General features: G+C 39.1%; 1 protein-coding gene across 1 annotated transcript; it reads left to right on the plus strand.

Annotated features, from left to right (window-relative positions):
* Nucleotides 1-958: 958 nt before the first annotated feature.
* npepps (aminopeptidase puromycin sensitive) lies at nt 959-18,337 on the plus strand. Its single transcript, XM_028443632.1, has 23 exons — nt 959-1,295; nt 5,271-5,355; nt 5,431-5,508; nt 6,647-6,768; nt 7,307-7,414; nt 8,686-8,886; nt 9,007-9,103; nt 9,190-9,223; nt 9,543-9,657; nt 10,544-10,708; nt 10,853-10,957; nt 11,035-11,095; nt 11,162-11,271; nt 11,356-11,419; nt 11,538-11,677; nt 13,239-13,373; nt 14,299-14,518; nt 16,403-16,545; nt 16,734-16,790; nt 16,966-17,073; nt 17,389-17,544; nt 17,675-17,722; nt 18,041-18,337. Exons 1-23 carry the CDS (start codon nt 1,173-1,175, stop codon nt 18,185-18,187), a joined length of 2,622 nt encoding a protein of 873 aa, XP_028299433.1. The 5' UTR covers nt 959-1,172; the 3' UTR covers nt 18,188-18,337.
* The last annotated feature ends 277 nt before the right edge of the window (nt 18,338-18,614 follow it).

The following is an 18,614-nucleotide window of genomic DNA, read 5'->3' on the forward strand; positions in this document are numbered from 1 at the left end:
ATCAAATACAATTTCACTGACTTTTTTTTTTAAATCACATACAGAGCAAAAGCAGAACACACTACAAGATCGGACAATGTCACATTACATATTATTTGTTGAGACAACTTTTAAATAGCTGACAAGTCCCTTACTTAGAGTGATTATAAAAGAATGTTAGAGGGTGTAAAGGAAAAACTTTGTACTTGTAAAATCTAATTTACATCTGCAGCTTTCCTCACAAACATTAGGAAATAAACTTCATGAGATACTAGAAAATAATTAGTTTTTTATGTAATTTTCATTCTATGCAAAATAATACCAAGAACCAAATTAGTAGTAATCGTTTATCAATTAAATTATCAATGGCATGAACTTTCACATATTTTAAGTAAAATATCCATACGTTTAACTTTCCTTTCAATTATATTAGCTGGAGGTCAAAAGACACTGTTAGAGCCTGGAACTTTGCTTTCAGATAAAACAAATTCAGGGATTGTTAATTTTTGCCATTTAATTTATTATGATTACTCTAAGATTTCATTATTTAATGTGTAAAAATAAAGTGCGTTTTTTTCATACATTTTAAATTAGCAAAACTAGTTTACATGCCATAATTTGTTTAATCTGACCATTATTTAGGAGATAGAAATAAATGTTTCTAAACTTCCTATATTTCTAAACAGGGGTCTAAATGCGAGTAGTTTTTCATCATTATTATAACCATAAATCACTTTGAGATCAGGATTACTGACTAATACGCACGTAGTACTTTGAAATGGAAAAAAATCCGTTCTAAACACAGGTTAGCAATTCAGGTAAAAAAGTATGTAGTTCGTCCGAGTTTGTGATCCCAGGTTGATATTAAATAATCAATGGCTGATGTCAAACTGGTTGTTTTGGTTTCCAGGCCTTCCCCACACGTTGGTAACGTACGCGATGTAGTACGTGATGTCGTAGACGCTGGTGATTGGTTATTTGGGCTGAGACGGGGACGGCTCAGTGTAGCCTGGCAGTGCTCACCCAGGGCTTCAGTGAATGTGGCTGCCGCGGCTGTCATTGCTCCATAGACAGCACCTCTTCCTCCTCACGCCTACGGGCCCTGTCGTGCTAATAAAACTCTGAGCGATACCTACTGTTACACACTGCACCGTCTTCGTTTGTGCAACCAGCCAAACTACAAGATCAGAACCATGCCTGAAAGGAGGCCCTTCGTACGGTTACCGACTGACGTTTATCCCGTCAACTACGGCTTGTGTCTGAAGCCTGACCTGATCGACTTCACGTTTGAAGGCAAGCTGGAGGCTCTGGTAGAGGTATGTCGGAGCATTGAGTTACGCTGATGGATTCCTTAGACTGGGAGGTGGAGGGATTTGTGTTATGTAATAGGACCAGCTAACGTAACCATTTGCTAGCTAATTTGCTGTTTTCGTCCGATAACGCAAATTGTTAGCTCCTAGCCCGCTAGCAATGGCTGTAGGCTAACATTAGCTGGACGATTGCTCCCCTATTAGGCGTTCTGACATGTTTTGGTCTGATTGGATGGCAATCATCAATGTGACTGTGGTACATTTTGTAAACAAAGCTGCCTATCTAAGTTAGTAGCAGCAGCTGCAAACTAAGGACTTGCAATGATGTTAGCATAACTAGCTGCCTATTGCTATAGTCGTTAGCATGCGCTTAGCTCTTATCGTTGTGCGTAACGTGCTTCACTTGTCATTCTGAAACAATTACAACCTCTCCTATTATCTGTACATTGTCTTTATGCAGTCATTGCTTAATAAATAGCAGTTGCTGTATAATAAGTAGTCGCCTAGCATAGAGCAAAGGCTCACTAATGTTTGCTAAATCATGGCACCGTCCTGTCGCCTCCTCCCACCCTCAGCACCATTCTGTCATTCACGATGACCACTCCAGGTTAAACGGTTTGCATGATGTATAGTGAAAGTGAGTGTAGTGAAAGTGAGTGTGCTTTAAGTGAGACATCTAAACTTCAATTGAACCTCCCTATAGTCGTGACTCGTGAGTTTTTTTTGAGAAATATAGTGGCACTCTGCTCCTGAGCTTTCAGTTTCAGTTGGTTCTTTTCTGGTCGATTAATTGGTGCCAAAGAAGGTAAAGTGAGCCGGTTGAATGTTATCAAATCATTGCCAGTATGCATCTGTCTCACTATACAAATGCAAGACAGTGTATTGATTTATTTAAGATTTGGAGTTGGTAGCTCAGTGTGTAATGTATACCTGATTGTGCATCAGCCCCTGCCAGGTGGTTGGGCTGACACCTGCTCCTGATTGTAAACAGACAGCACACATTATGGCACAGCAGCACAGACCACCAGTTTATGATTACATTTCTTGTCTAAGTGACTGACATAATTTTCATTGTTCCGTTTGAATCTTTATTCAGTCTTTTTTGCAGGAGTTGTGATTTGAGTTATCTTTTTGAGGATCTTGTAGTTTCCTCTTTATTCATTGCTAACTTTGCAACACATTAATGGTCACAACATTTAAAAAAATATATTTTAGCCTCATAACAACCACTTGATTGATCTGGTTACAAATATTAAAATGACTAATCATGTTCTAAGTAAAATGAGCTAAGGCCTCCGGACTTCCACTGAACAGGTTGATTGATCTACTGTATGTCTAGTTTTTTTTTTTTTTCTCACTAGCGCTATGCTACAAGTGAAATATTTTGAGTTTCTAGAAGAAATATCAATGAATAAACCGCATTCAACTAAGTACAAATTCAGTGTGTAAAAATGTTTTTTTAAGGCGTTTTATTTATTTTTCCCACTTCTTCTCTCATAGTTTTTACTGAAGCTAAACAGGAAATTCAGCACGTATTCTGCAATAAAATATCAGGTTACTTTAAATAAAACACTTCAGATTATATTTCAAATAACTACGTCACCATAATGTCATAATGTGTAAAAACAAATTCACATCCACTATATTGATTCCTCTCATACGGTAACTGCACTGTAAACTGCACCAACTTTGATTTAATTCATGTGTTAATGGTGCTGTTTTATCTCTTCTATGTTGGCTGTTGCTAAAAAATGTGGCTATGACAAATCCAAATCCAACCTTCTTGTACTCCTTCGTTAGGAACACTGACCTGTTTATCTGTTTATTAATGTTTATAACACATATTGTTAACTGTGTTCTCGCGCAATTATATAAATATTGTGAGAAAAAACGTATCTTTGCTGTGGCGCAGCAGAGACGTATCCAGTGGAAACTCCCAGTAAGACGCGGCGTACTTGTACTTTGGTAACCGTACCAATAGCACCGTGGGTTGTCCGTACGGCGACAAATAGACACTTTCTTGCTTTATTCAATTTTAACTTGATCTGCTTGCTCTAGTTTGGCTAGTAAGTATGCTGAGCTCTGCCAGTATAGCCAACTGTTTAAACGCAAAAATGGATCAGCCACAGCAGACTTTACCTTTGGAGGAGTAGGGAAATAAATGCAACAAATCAAATAGGAACTCTACAGAGAATAGGACAGCAAGTGTCCAAAGTGTGAACCACTACACTGTAGATTTGTTTCACTGTAAATTAACACTGCTATCCAAAGTAATACTTGGTCACTGCATCTGACTGTTCTAAACATAAAACATTCACTTGATGAACCAGCCTAGTCAATACTCAATAGGTGCCAAAAAGTAATACCAAGGGTTGGACATTGCCACATAACATTCCAGTAGTTAACAACTCTTTTACTCTCCCTAGCCAATGTGGTGGAGTGGACTATATTTTTTAGATGACAAATATATTGAATTAGGACACTTAAAGTTGTCACATTAAGGAGAACTCCTATTGACTTATATTTAAAAAAAAAAAAACTTCGTTCACTTGTCTTTTGGTATGTGTTGGTGTGTGAAACCTGTGATAAGGTGCCATCACAGGGCTAAAATACAGAGATATACAACCAGGGCTGTATTCTCTCATTTAGTTGTCTATAAAAACTAAATTAAATTGAATAGTTCAATTTTGCAACATATGCTAAATCTGTTTAGTGAGAAGTAGCTCTTGGTAGATTTAGACCTCAGATTTCCCCCATAGAGGAAAAGTTGCAAACCAACTTTGCCAAAGTATTATAACTGAAAATTCTATCAATTTTACCAAGCTACAATGTTGTCCATGTGTTATAAAATATGTTTCAATTTTAGTGTGAAATATTGAGCATGTCTCTATATTCAGTGAGTCTTTTTGTAATGACACATTTCAACACAATTACACAGGAAATTCCCACGTTAGTCATCTACATAGCTGCCAATGTCTGACAGTAAAATACAGTATTTTCTGAAGCAAACTGAATTCTCCTAGTGGTTGTAAATCTTTCTATATGACCATGAGTTTTGGGAGTAATACGTAAGATTAGTTGTATCAAGGAGCTTGAACGAGAAGTTTATGGGTTCAGTCCTCAATGTTTCCATGCAGTCTTTTTGCCCTGAGTTACCATGTTCTCTCTGAATGTGTTTGTTTTCTCCTGTTGTCCAAAGGTTATGTCTGCTGAGGACAATGGCTTTTGTAGTTTGTCTGTGATTATGTGTTAGCCCTGTAATGGATTGGTGACCTTTAAAGCACCTTGTCTCTACAGTAAGTTAGCTGTGTTAACAAGAGTATTAAATGTCTTGAAATAAGGTGTGCTGTCATTGCAAAGATATATAAACAAAAAAAAAGAACTAAAGCAACTACTGAGTTACTGATGTAAAGGGGAGGAAGCTACATGCTTTCCCATTAAACAGTGATGACTAGATTGCTTCTTCTTCCTCTGTTAAGTTGAGGTTTTGCTTATTCAGACAAGGTTTTTCAGGAATTTATTTATCTCCTGACAAACTAACATACTATTGAAAAAGAAGACAACATGAATCCCGCTGGAACTATGACATGGAAGTCAGGTGAAACTCCAAAGAAAGCATCAAAGGTGATCAGCAGAACTCCTCTGATGAAGACTGGCAGTTGACAGTCGAAACATGTCGGGAGATAAAAAGTTCCTGAAAAACCTTATCTGAATAAGTGAAACATCAACTTAACATACTATTCAAAAAGAAGACAAAATAATTCTTCTTCCTCTGTTTATTTCCTCTGAATCTATCCCGACAAAGGGTGTAAAATTGTTTGGGATTTCAGCTTTTGTAGATTAATTATTTATTTAGTTTAACTCTTCTTCCAGAATGTGTGGCATGGACAGCTCTGGGCTTCAGTTCTATTAAAGTTTAAGTTAACACAAACAATAAAGTTTGACACTGTGATTTAAGCCCCTTTCTGTCAATATTTATAGGTTACACAAGCCACAAATCAGATTGTGATGAACTGTGCTGATATCGACATCATCACAGCTTCTTTTGTACCACAAGGAGGTGAAGGTAAGATCCACCATTTTCTGTGACTGAGATTGTAATGGATTTACGTTGATATCGCGCTCATGTTTTGTCTTGTAGAAATTAATGCAACAGGATTCAACTATCAAAATGAGGATGAGAAAGTCACGTTGTCCTTTCCCACTGCTCTACAAAAAGGTAAGTCATTCAGTTTCACAGGATTTTTCCAATACAGCACTTTGTTGTTTTTCTGTCCCAGCTTACTTTGCCCATCCTTCCTGTCCGTGTGGAGTTTAATTGAGGACAGTGTCTACTCTTAGCTGTAGGTCTAAGGTGAAGGAGTTGCAGACAGACTTGTCTTTCATTACAAGACTCTAGCTTCCTCACTAAGCTGCCACTTGCTGCAGGTTTGATCTGTCAGACTAATTCAATGGCTCTTATGTGGTGAAATTTCTAAGAGCAATCCACTGTAGGACAGGAGGCCACCCATTATCAGCTAGGCAGAGGAGGAGAGATAAAGGAGTCTAACGTTGTCTAATGGGTTGATTTCTGACTGAAGTGATGTGGATTTTGTCAGTTATTCATTAACATTGGACAAAAGAATTTAAACAGCTGAAAGACTTGTGAAAAACCTTCAACAGTATTTACACAACAACCACACAGCCTGATTTCAGTGCACTCATTGAATCTATGTAGAGATTTTGACCTTTTCTTTTAGGGATTCGTATGTTATTAAAATAGTGGTAAAATTATTCTGGTTTAGTCTATTACCCTATACAAGTATCTGTTTGTCTTTGTATTCAGATGTCATTCTGGAGTCATACTTAAGGGACTTTAATACTTTACAGCAATAAGAGGGTGAAAACCTTATAATTCTACTAAATTACTGTTTTGGACAGCTTATTTTAGTGAGAAAAGTGTTCCTGCCAAAGGCCGAATGTGTTTTTGGGCCAGATTTGGCTGAAAATTTTCATGCATCACTAATGGACACTAATTTATTTCTGTTCGGCAACATCACAACGTCACTGTTTGACTTTGTGTGTGTGTGTGTGTGCTCTATACTCCATAGTAGCTTTTAGCTCTCTGTAGCTTCCATTCACACACATTGCTCTCTCTTATACATGTGGAACGTAGGCCATCCTCTCTTAAAGGGACCACGTACTGAAAAGCACACATGCTAATCTTTGGTGATGGATTGGAAGAATTGCATACTGCAACCCAGACCTGCCTTGAAACAACCTATGCTATAGTTACACATACACATGCTGTCACTAGTGTTCAAAAAAGCTTGTTAATATATCCTCCAGATTTATTTAATCCTTCTCTTTGTGGTCAGGCTCCGGCACGTTGAAGATAGACTTTGTTGGGGAACTGAACGACAAAATGAAAGGATTCTATAGAAGTAAATACACAACTTCCACTGGAGAGATTCGCTATGCTGCTGTCACACAGTTTGAGGTGAGTCAGTTACGGTAACAGTCATGAGGCTGCTTTACTGTATGACTTACTGCTCCCAGCGAATAAAGCTGAGGGAGTATCTTATCTTAGTGCGTGGGTTACTAAGTGTTTACATTTGTTTTATGGCAAGTGAAATCAAAAGCTGATCAATCCTTAGTGGACTTTAAACGTGTTATTTCCTGCACCTCCGTCTTTATCTCAGCTGGTGAATTGCAACTCAAGAACATGGAATGAAGCATTACCTCTGCATCACTAGCTCGGTTTGGATACCAGTGCTGGATGTGAATATACTCAGTATTCCTAGACATGGTTCTGAATCCTTTTATTAGGCATACAGTTAGAACCTTCCTCTGTTGCGTTGACCTTAGCTAGGTTAGATCTTCTTGTTGGGGTTGATATAATGGCTAACATTGCAAACTTTAATACAGTTCTGAAGATCCTGGTGTTTTTTACTGTCTGCCTCTGTAATGCCTTAAATGCCTTTTTTGTTGTTTGATCCTTAATGTGAAACCAAGTCCTCTCTCTTTCTCTCGCCCAGGCCACGGATGCTCGGAGAGCTTTCCCCTGTTGGGACGAGCCCGCTATCAAAGCCACCTTTGACATTGCGCTGATAGTTCCCAAAGAGCGAGTAGCCTTGTCAAATATGGTACGTGTCACCAGGTCACTCCTGGCCTGGAAAAACTTCTGACCCATAATTGCATGAGTCACTGTCGTCTTTTGTGTGCATGTTCATTCTATATCTTTTCTCGTTGCACAGAGCAACAAGGTCACTGCATATTCGACCTCCGGCCAACATTACATTAGCTGTATATAAAATGAAATGCACCTTCTCCTCAATCTCGTCATCATATGGTCTGTGTCTAAAGCAGCCTGAGGCACATTTAGTTGCTCTATAAAATACGCTATACAAATAATTTGGTCTCGCCTTGCCTTGAAGGTGGTACATTTTTGACCTGTTACTCCAAAATGTGTTTGTGGAAAGCCCCTTAAGATGCACCACGTCCTTTTCGACGGGACCAAGAACTTGTAACATTCCACATACAGCTGATTACAAAAGACAAAACAACCAATACTGACAAAAAAAAGTGTTCCTTTAGTTTTGTCAGTTCTGTCTACCTAGAATTGGCCAACTAGCATTGCAAATCATGCATTGACGACACCGACTCCGATTAAGTTCCTTTAAACACATGAATTTATATTGTACATAATTTTCCAACCACTTTCTTTTTTTTTTTGCTCATTAGTGTAAAGGAATTGAAAATGACTTGTTTAGCTGCAGCCAGTGATGGCCAGCGAGACCTCACAAATAATACGAGTGGGCTTAATGGAACGGACACGCACACTTAAGCCTGCGGCAGTTTTTTGCTTTGTTCATAAAGTTTCATTTTATTCATTATAAATATATTTTAAAATTAAAATGTGATATTCTTATCATTTATTTTTCAATTGACTAGTTTATCATTAAAATTCTGCGTAACTCTTTTTATCGTGTGTGTCTTCACCCCTGGCCAAACCCCTGTACATGACTCATCAAACCTGTGGTTAAGAATCACTGATATATTTCACTTCTGAGGTTTATGGTTTGATCTTTGACTATAAGCACTGCCCCATTACTCAGTATTATAATGTATGTTTTGCCAAATTTTTCATCTATACTGAAGTACTTTCTTTCTCATTCTAATAATGATAATACATTCATTTTAAAAGTGCCTTTCATGTCACTCAAGGATACTGTACAGAAAAAAAAGCTAGTTACATGTGTACCCTTAGCAAAACATTGGTAAATGTCTACAGGAGGTATCATCATTGTATCCTAATATATACATTTTGATAGATGGACTGTTACATTAGTTGTTGTGATTTATTTTGTTTTTTTCTCTCTCACTTATCCATATCACTCTTTTTTCCACACTTTAGAATGTCATTGATCGAAAGCCATACCCTGATGATGAAAACCTGGTGGAGGTGAAATTTGCCACCACACCCATCATGTCCACATACCTTGTAGCTTTTGTCATCGGTGAATATGACTTTGTGGAGAGTCAGTCTTCTGACGGTATAACCGTACGTGTCTATACACCAGTTGGGAAGGCAGAACAAGGCAAATTTGCATTGGAGGTGAGTATTCTGGAAAAACTGTGATCTATAAAAAAATCATTATAAAAATACCATAAGCTTTTTGAATTTTTAATAAATTGACAAAAAGTAAACAAGGTTTCACCTCACACTTGTTTTTAGGTTGCAACAAAGACTTTACCTTTCTACAACGACTACTTCAATGTTCCTTACCCATTGCCTAAAATTGATTTAATAGCAATTGCTGATTTTGCAGCTGGTGAGTTGTGCATCAGTGAGTTGAAAACATTTTGATGAAAAAGGCCTGAGTTGAGTGTGAAACTGGTACTTGTATTTCTTACTCAGGTGCCATGGAAAACTGGGGCCTTGTTACCTACAGGTAAGGCTTGGCTGCTGTTGAGCCATACGCTGGTTATAAAAATACCAGTTCTATATGAGGCCAAGACTAATCATTTCAGTTTTTTTCATTACTTTTTTTCTTTGCTAACAGCACTAGTAGTGTTTTTAATTGTGTCAGGTGCTACTGAGGTGTGCTACTTTTTAGGTTGTTTTCAACTGTCATAGCAGTAGGGTCCATCCTCAGCTGTTTGCGTGCAGGTTTTCTATAAGCAGTTGGATTATGAGGTGGATGAGAGTAAATGTGTTATTGGTTCCTTGCACTGTCTTCTTGTTGATCCTGAGTTACTGCTGTGTTTCAGAGAGACAGCATTGCTAATTGACCCCAAGAACTCCTGCTCATCCTCCAGGCAGTGGGTGGCACTAGTGGTTGGACATGAACTCGCCCACCAGTGGTTTGGAAATTTGGTCACCATGGTAAACCTTTATAATACTTGACAATATATTTGTAAAACAAATAATCTTTTGTAAAAATTATAGACAATCAGTTATCTCCATTTTTTATAATCACACTTGCAGTGTGTGAAAGGTAAAAGATGGGTGGACTCATTATGTAGATCAGTGGTTCTCAACTGGTCCCACCCTGGGACCCACATTTTGCCACGGACATTAAATTGCGACCCACTTTTTTTTTTTTTTTTTTTCTTTTTTTTTTTTAAGAATTCAGCCAACAAAATTTAGTTTTTCAAAACAAAAATAGCTGTTGAAAACATACATATGTTATATTTTTTCCAACAAAAATCTACATATTTTCCTGTGTAACATGCATTTCACAGCATGCCTATCAAAAGAAAAGTTTCTTTTAAAATAAAATACAACATGAGAGACATTGAGCATTTATTTAATTTTGACCAGCTGTCCGCGACCCACCCAGTACAGGTCCGCGACCCACTTTTAGGTCCCGACCCTCCAGTTGAGAATCACTGATGTAGATCACAGTGACCACACAGTTCATAAGTAGATTGCAAGCTGAACAATAGTGAAAGCTCTTATTTAACTGTATAATGTGGAAGGTGTAGTGATCATAACTGATGTAAAGCAGGTGTTTCCACCACAACACATTCTGTCAAACTGTTTTGGTTTCTTTTTATTAAATGTCAAACAGGCTGGGCAACTACAGATGACAGGATGATTTTACAAACAGGATGCAACTGGTTGGGAATGCGTCTCTTTTAATGACGGTGACTGAGTCCATGGTTTACTGATGATATAAATACAATGCAGCAGATGACTTTACAGAAAGAGAGGTACTTGGTTAATCTGGAGTACACTGTGTTATCTCAGTGTTTGCGTTTTCACGTAGGAATGGTGGACCCACCTGTGGCTTAATGAAGGATTTGCCTCGTGGATCGAGTACCTGTGTGTGGATCACTGCTTTCCTGAGTACGATATCTGGACCCAATTTGTGTCAGCAGATTACACTCGAGCACTAGACCTGGACGCACTGGACAGCAGCCATCCCATCGAGGTGAGCTGTAGGGGTCCTTTTGTAGATAAACACAGAAAGGGGTCTACTGCAGATGGAAGTTATTGGGAACAGTCGTTTGCTTCATTAAAAAAGGTTATTAACAGTCAGTTTTAACTGCTTGTGTGACTGTTGTCTGTGCTTCAGGTAAATGTGGGTCATCCATCAGAGGTGGATGAGATCTTTGATGCCATCTCCTACAGCAAAGGAGCATCAGTAATCCGCATGTTGCATAACTACATTGGGGACGAGGTCGGTAGTCATATTTTGATTCTTGTCTGATACAATTTCCAATTTTCATCAAAATGCTTCTCTTACTGTTAATCCAGGACTTCAGGAAAGGAATGAATTCCTATCTTTTAAAGTTTCAACATAAAAATGCATCAACAGGTAAGAGATAGCAGCACTATGCTTCTTTTAGGTTCCTGTGGTCTTATACCTGCATGTGTTTTACAGAGGACCTCTGGGACTGTCTGGAACAGGCCAGTGGAAAACCCATTGCTGCAGTGATGAGCTCATGGACCAAGCAAATGGGCTTCCCAATAATAGTTGTTGATCAGGAACAAGTAAGGCGCATTGTTATCCTGATTTAATCTTTCAATCAATCTGCCAAAAGGGATCATCCCTCTTATTTTCTGCAATTTCTTTAGCAAGGTGAGGACCGCATCCTTAAGATATTTCAGAAGAAATTCTGTGCCAGTGGACCACACAACGGTAAGCATTGATAAATGTACAAAAATTATTATGGTCCTTGCTTTAGTGTTTAATTTAAATTAGAAACCCAGAAAACATATTTTAAACACTTATTTGTTTTATTATATCTATCAAACAGGTGAGGATTGCCCCAGCTGGATGGTCCCACTGAGTATTTGTACCAGCCAGGACCCGACATGCACCAAGCTCAAGGTTTTGCTGGACAGACCGGAGACCATAGTCACTCTGAACGGTGTCAGTCCAGACCAGTGGATCAAGGTGACATTCTGCTCAAGTTTTCCCATGTCTGTTTTCTTTAAAGCAGTGGTTCCCCAAACTTTTAAGATTTGGACTATTCTTCTTAAAATCTCATTAAAAAAAAATGTAAAATTTGCAATCACATATTTTAGAACAGCAATAAAATAAAGCTCTTTATTAATTAAGTGCAAAGAAAAAAAACATTTTCTATTTTTCTTGCTCAAGGTTCAGCAAAGTCAGTTTGGAAACCGCTGCCCTAAATGTTTATTCAAATTAAAATAATGTTCTCAAATATTCCCCAAAGCAAACTACACATCACTCTGTTCCCTGAAGAACATTGCAGGTTGAATGAGTTGTTTAGTTTTTTATAATAGCAGTTTTTTTGGAGGGCACAGATAGCTCACAAGATGTCAATTACCTCCAGGGCTGTGACTGTGTGAATGTTAATTCATTTAACTGAGTTCTCTATGGGCCACACTCAGTGTAATACAAATGAAGAAGTTGTAGTGTTGTACTATTTTAAAGGCCTGCTATGATTCAATCAGCACATCTTGATAGTGATGTGTTCTGAACATTTTCTGAGTCATATAGCATCAACTCTGTAGGTTTTGATTTCATGACCACCGTGAGAGTCAATGTAATCAGGTTACTTAGGATAAAACTAATTAATTATAGTTGAGAAATTCTATGGGTTTTCTGTTGAAAATATTAAGGGTTGAATATTGTTTAACACACGCTATTGTTTCTCTCTAATCTTTTTCTTCAACATTGTCAGTGATGGCACAAGCTTTTAGTGCATCTTACACTCCTCTTCTGTTAAACTCAATGAAAAGCTGTCAGGTTATCGCCAAAAATCACAAATGGTTTTCCTTTTTTAGATGAGAAGTGCAACCGTTATGTGGTTTCCCTCTTTCACACATTTAATGTCAGCTCTGATCTCTGAAGACTTCCTCATCTGCTTTTACATCAGCTGCTTCCTAAATTGAATACATCATATCTTTAGTTTTGTTGCCTCACAGTATAATATCATAAAGACCTGTTATAAGTGGGTCGGGCTGACATATTTGTGCTGACTGGCTGCTGCTGCTTGAATGTGAGGAAATGAGGTGATGTTTGGAGTGTTTTAAATGGACCCTGCACCATTTTTACAAGTTGGGTCTTCTAAATGTAGTTATTAGCACATCTTTACTTTATAAAAAATGTCTTGATATGCACCATAATCATTTTATTGGCTTTTGAAGATGGGCTTTATATAGTCTGGGGGGCGATATCATGAATAACCGCAAATCATCAGGGGTTGACTTTACACTGTGCAGCCCATTGACTGAATATGTTTGGGACTTTGTTTGCATTCATGCTGAAAGGTAAAGTTGGTGCAGGAAAGGTTCCCTAAGGAAGATAAAAGATGGGCTTGAAAAATATATGTAAAGCACCACAAGGCACCTGCTGTAAAGATGACTACAAGAACTGAGTGAAAATAGTGTTATATTTTAAGATGAGGCAAGCCCTGTCGGAGGGCTGGCTGAGATCAAACTGAGTGTTTCCCTTCCCCTGACCTTTGTTGTGTGCCTGCTGTGTACAGATCAACCCCGGCACTGTTGGCTTCTATCGCATCCAGTACAGCTCGTCCATGCTGGAGAATCTGCTGCCAGGCATCAGGGACCTCAGCCTGCAGCCTGTGGACAGACTCGGTCTGCAAAACGACCTCTTCTCCCTTGTGAGGAAACCTACACACCTCTATTTGCAACATCTCACTTGTAAAAGAGAAAATAATAACCTCAATGTGCTTCTCCTAGTGACAGTAAGGTTATAGTAATAATAACGCCAAGTTTTAACTGGTGCTGGGTGACAAAGTAATGCCATCCAGAGACACTATTTGCTCTGATAATTTATATATGAGGTGTTTTGGACCAAATAAAATCACTTCGATTTTATCCTGGTTAAGAAGGAGAAAATTACTGCTCATCCATGATGTGATGTCTTTAAGACAGGCCTGGAGTTTTAATAACTGATAAACTTTTTTTTTCAAATTTGAGGAGCTGGCATGTCCACCAAAAAGGATATATAGCAGATCTTTTTGTATATTTGGAGAAAGTAGGTAGAGCTTTATTAATATACCAAATTTCAGTTTTCTTTGTGCTGTAGTTCCTGAGATATTGGAAGCTGAAACTAGAAGAAAAAAGGGTGCGCAAAAATCGACACATACCCACCTCAATAAATTTCCCAAACCTCAAAAAGGATTCATCCGATCAAACTAAAAACTTAGTGTGCCTATTGAATAATCATGGAACAATTGGTCAAATTGTCTGAATTTTTTGAGACCAGAATGTGTGGGCCATTGGTTGAAATTACTTGGAATGACCCTTTTTTATTTATTTTTTGTTGAAGTTTGAATAATTTAAGATTTGACTAAAAAGTTACCAAAAGAAAATTTCTCAAATTAATTAATAGTAACATTTAATGCTCTAACTAATCATGAAAATGGGTAATCGTGACATCTCTAGTAGAGTTATTAAATCTGTGCATTTTATTCATTAATCCATGTTAAAGAAGTAATATCTCAACCTTAAGTTGAGGAAGTTGTTTGTTAGGGTAAATCATCTCTCCTTCGCCTCAGTGAATTTTGGGGGTTTTTTTTTCAGTCTCGTGCAGGAATGATCAGCACGGTGGAGGTGCTGAGGCTGATGGAGGCGTTTGTCAATGAGCCAAACTACACTGTGTGGAGCGACCTCAGCTGTAACCTCGGGGTGTTGTCTTCACTGCTGTCCCACACCGACTTCCATGAGGAAATCCAGGAGTTCATCCGGGACCTCTTCACCCCCATCGGCCTGGAGCTCGGCTGGGATAGCAAACCAGGAGAAGGTGGGGATCATTTTTTTAAGAATCAACTCCTTTATTTTGCTGTTTTCCCAGGAACTTTTAAACTCATGTAGAGAATAAATGTTGGTATAACCTGTAGTTTTAGGCTGCATTCCCAAAGGTTAATCCTAGAGCATTTCATTCGCTCTAGGCTTTGTTTTAACACAGCTGCTTTGTTTGGGCCTATGTGAACTAGGGGTTGAAGAGTGGACTTTAGTGTTGTCTCGTGACTCTGTCCACGTGACGTTGACTAGTCGCAGTACCTGACTTTTGCCCAAGATGGCGGCGCAACACAGCAAACGAGGGTCCTAGTACCCCTGCACTGCCAGGCAGCACAATATCAAGCGTTTCTCGCTCCTTCCTGGTTTGTGCTCAAACTGCAGCTGGTAGGCAGATACTACGGCTATTATACACGCTAAAGTTACCTGTAGTGGTAACATGTTTGTGTAATAAGCAGATGTGGAAAGCATCAGCAGCACAGGACGAAGGTTTCATTAGCGGAAGACCGGTGTTGTGCCAAAATCTGTTACCCGAAAAAATCTGTGACCGGAGTTCCAACGCCTGCGGCTTCTCAGCGAACATTTACTCCCCCTTAAACACGTTTGTAATTCTTCTCCGGGCAGTATTTACTTCACCCACCGGAGCGTCATAAGGGGTAGTAAATAGCTCCTTAATAGCTACGAAGAGGTTTACGCAGTTGACATAGCACTGTTCTTCTCTACCGCCAAGAAGCCGCAGCGGTCACAGATTTTTTTCCGGTCACAGACTTTGGCACAACACTGGCTTCGGTGAATGAAGCCGAAGCTACCGTAAAAACAGCCCAAACAAAGTATAAATGCCCGGCTCTGAGGAACCCTTGGGACTTAACAGTTACCGTAGACTAACTGTACCGAGGGTTTCTTCTTCTATAGCATGTCCCGTGTCCCGGGGGCTGGCGGTGTTGTGCCAAAGTCTGTGACCTGAAAAAATCTGTGACTGCTGCAGCTTCTCAGCAGTAGAGAAGAGCGCTAATGTGAACCCACAACCAAAGTTTAGAGTGGATGGGCGAAGAAAAATATTTTTTGGTAGATTTCATAGATCTCGTTTTTCAAATTCACACCTCTGATCAAGAGTTGAGTAAAGTTTAAAAAAAAAATAAGAATTCACTCTCAAAAAAACATTAATAACTGCTTATATGCAGATGTGAAACAGTGTAGAGTGCAAGGCGTGTGTGGATGCTTGCAGAAATGTACAGGAAAAATTAGGTTTTAACATGTTTACTGTAGGTGGATGTAGAGTAACAACAGCAGGCCATGCATCTGTTCTCCCTGCAGATTTAAAAAAAAAAAAATAAAGTCCATATGATCTACTAAACATCAGATTAGGATTTAAACTTTTTTATATTGCTATGGAGTTGAAATAGTCATACCCAGATCATGTATGTCTAAAGTTAAATTCAAATAAAGCATAAAAATGCAGTGCGATAACGATACAATGAAATATTTTTCATCACAAGTCCATTATCGTATCGTCCGACTCCTATTAATTACAAATGGCTCCAGTCATATATTTTGGCTCTCGAGGTCAACTAAATGCCTCCCAATTACCTACACCCTCTTTTAAACTAAATTTGCGACACATTTTAGTAAAAGACAACTGTAACTTACTACTCCCAAGTGTTATTTGTCATTTCTATTTGGATACAGCTTTCACTTTTTTGTGATTGAGCCGATTCAAACAGTGCTATTGACTCCTAGTATGTGTACATCCAATATTTGTTTTAGAGTTAGAAATCAATGATGGCCTTCTGAAAAATTCTGCTAAATATGGAAAAAATCAAAAGTCAAACCTTTGTAAATTTGTAAGCAGAAGAACCAAAGAACTGAAAGGTGGCATCTGTGTTGGCAGGTCACCTGGATGCCCTCCTCAGAGGACTGGTCCTGGGGAAGCTGGGAAAAGCAGGACACAAACCCACACTGGAGGAGGCCCGGAGGAGGTTCAGAGACCATGTGGAAGGAAAGCAGGTCCTGCCTGCAGATCTCAGGAGCCCAGTGAGTACAACATGACTGAAAGGGTGAAAACCACACATTTTCTGATTGGGTCAGTGGGCATGTAATGTTGCTATTGGCTGCTGGTAAATGTGTGCTGCAGAGTTTGGAAATAATTTATTGATTATATGTGTACAGTCGCATTGACATGTGGTTTTACATATACTCTCTGTCACTGTGCCTTAACATAGGTGTACCTAACAGTGCTGAAGCATGGAGACAGTGCCACATTGGACACGATGATGAAGGTAAAGCTGACTCCCACATCACAACTTTTTTCTTTTTCTTTTTTATGTCATTAATTGTTTGCCTTATAGTGTTATATTATTACTGAGAATGAGTGTTTCATACAGCACAGTCAGTTTTAGATTCATGTTAAATGCTATGCTTCAATATTCCAATTTTGTTTTCTCATGCTCTCAGCTGCACAAGCAAGCAGACATGCAGGAGGAGAAGAATCGCATCGAGCGAGTGCTCGGCGCCATCGCTGCCCCTGACCTCATTCAGAAAGTCCTCAGCTTTGCACTCACGGTACATTCCTGCTCCTTTATTTGGTGGAAAGGAAGATTAGACACAGGTTTTTTTGTGAATGGTTCAACACACTATTGAGCTCATTTATGGCCTAATCCAGAGCTGTTGAAAAGGCAGACTTTAGAATGTCATTTTATTTTATCCTAGTTGGCAATACTTGTTTAATTTTTGTAATAGAGAAATAAAAACTCAGATTTTTGCTTTAGAAACTTCTCTTTTTCTTATTTGAAAGACATTTGAGGTAGCTCAATCCTGTTTGGGTCACAAAGCCAGCTGTAGCGTCCCAACATCTCTTGTATATTTTGTGCTGGACAGGAAGAGGTCCGTCCACAGGACACAGTGTCAGTAATCGGTGGAGTCGCTGGAAGCAGCAAACAAGGACGGAAAGCTGCCTGGAAGTTTGTCAAAGACAACTGGGAAGAACTCTACAACCGCTACCAGGGAGGCTTCCTCATATCACGACTCATAAAGGTAAACAACACATCATGTCTCTAATTTACTAGAAATAACTGCAGGTTATGTTCTGTACCAATGGGCAGAAACCCCACTTCTCCTTTGTCCTGCTTCTACTCTCATCATGGTTGTGTTATTCTGTCCACAGCTCACAGTGGATGGATTTGCTATTGATAAAATGGCTGCTGAAGTGAAGGTGAGATTTCATGAAATAATCCTTTAAATGTAAAATAAAGTATTTCTCATTTGGTGTCAGAAGCTGGGAAATCCTGTTAGTATGGAGATATTGACAGACGATTAATTAAAAAGTCTTACCACCAGAGGGCACCCCTAACTCACATTAAAGCTCTAAACCCAGTGATGAAAAGCTGCTAAAACGATCACTTCCAGTACTGCTTTTGGTTGAACTTAAACTCGTACATGATTTGTTTTTTTTGTTTTTTTATTCTTTATGTTGAATCACTGTCTGAGAGCAGACAAGAGGGACTCATGGCTGTCTTGTGTGTTCCTTTAGAGTTTCTTTGAGAGTCATCCTGCACCTGCAGCAGAGCGCACTGTGCAGCAGTGCTGCGAGAACATCCTCCTCAACGCTGCATGGCTCAAACGTGACTCAGACGACATCAACCAGTATCTACTGCAGCGCAAAGCTGCCCCGGTCTGAGACGCCCCTCCCTCCGGCCTCCCACCCATTGTTTTCATTGCGGACCTCCAATCAGTCATTGCTGTTCCATGTTCCCACCCCAAACCACCCCCTACAGACCAGAGTGGATGACCACGCCCCCATTTGTCTAAAGAAAACTATTAAATTTAATGAAGCCAAGAAATGAACGTTGGTATAGGATCACAAGACTCTTCCTACAGTAATGAGGAAGATCCATTCAGACAGACCAGGAATATTTTAGCCCCCTCCATTTGACACCACCTGAACACACCTTTTCTCCATCCAAATGGTGTGACTTGCTTTGTCTGCTGGTTTATGTTCTCTTGTTTCTTTTGTTCAAATATTTAGTTAAATGCCCTCCCTGATGGGGGGAGGCAGGAGGTGCGTGGACAGAATTGGGCTAACAGCAGCATGTGTTGTCTCTGGG

The sequence above is a fragment of the Gouania willdenowi genome, chromosome 1, assembly GCF_900634775.1.
Source record: "Gouania willdenowi chromosome 1, fGouWil2.1, whole genome shotgun sequence".
NCBI lineage: Eukaryota > Metazoa > Chordata > Actinopteri > Blenniiformes > Gobiesocidae > Gouania > Gouania willdenowi.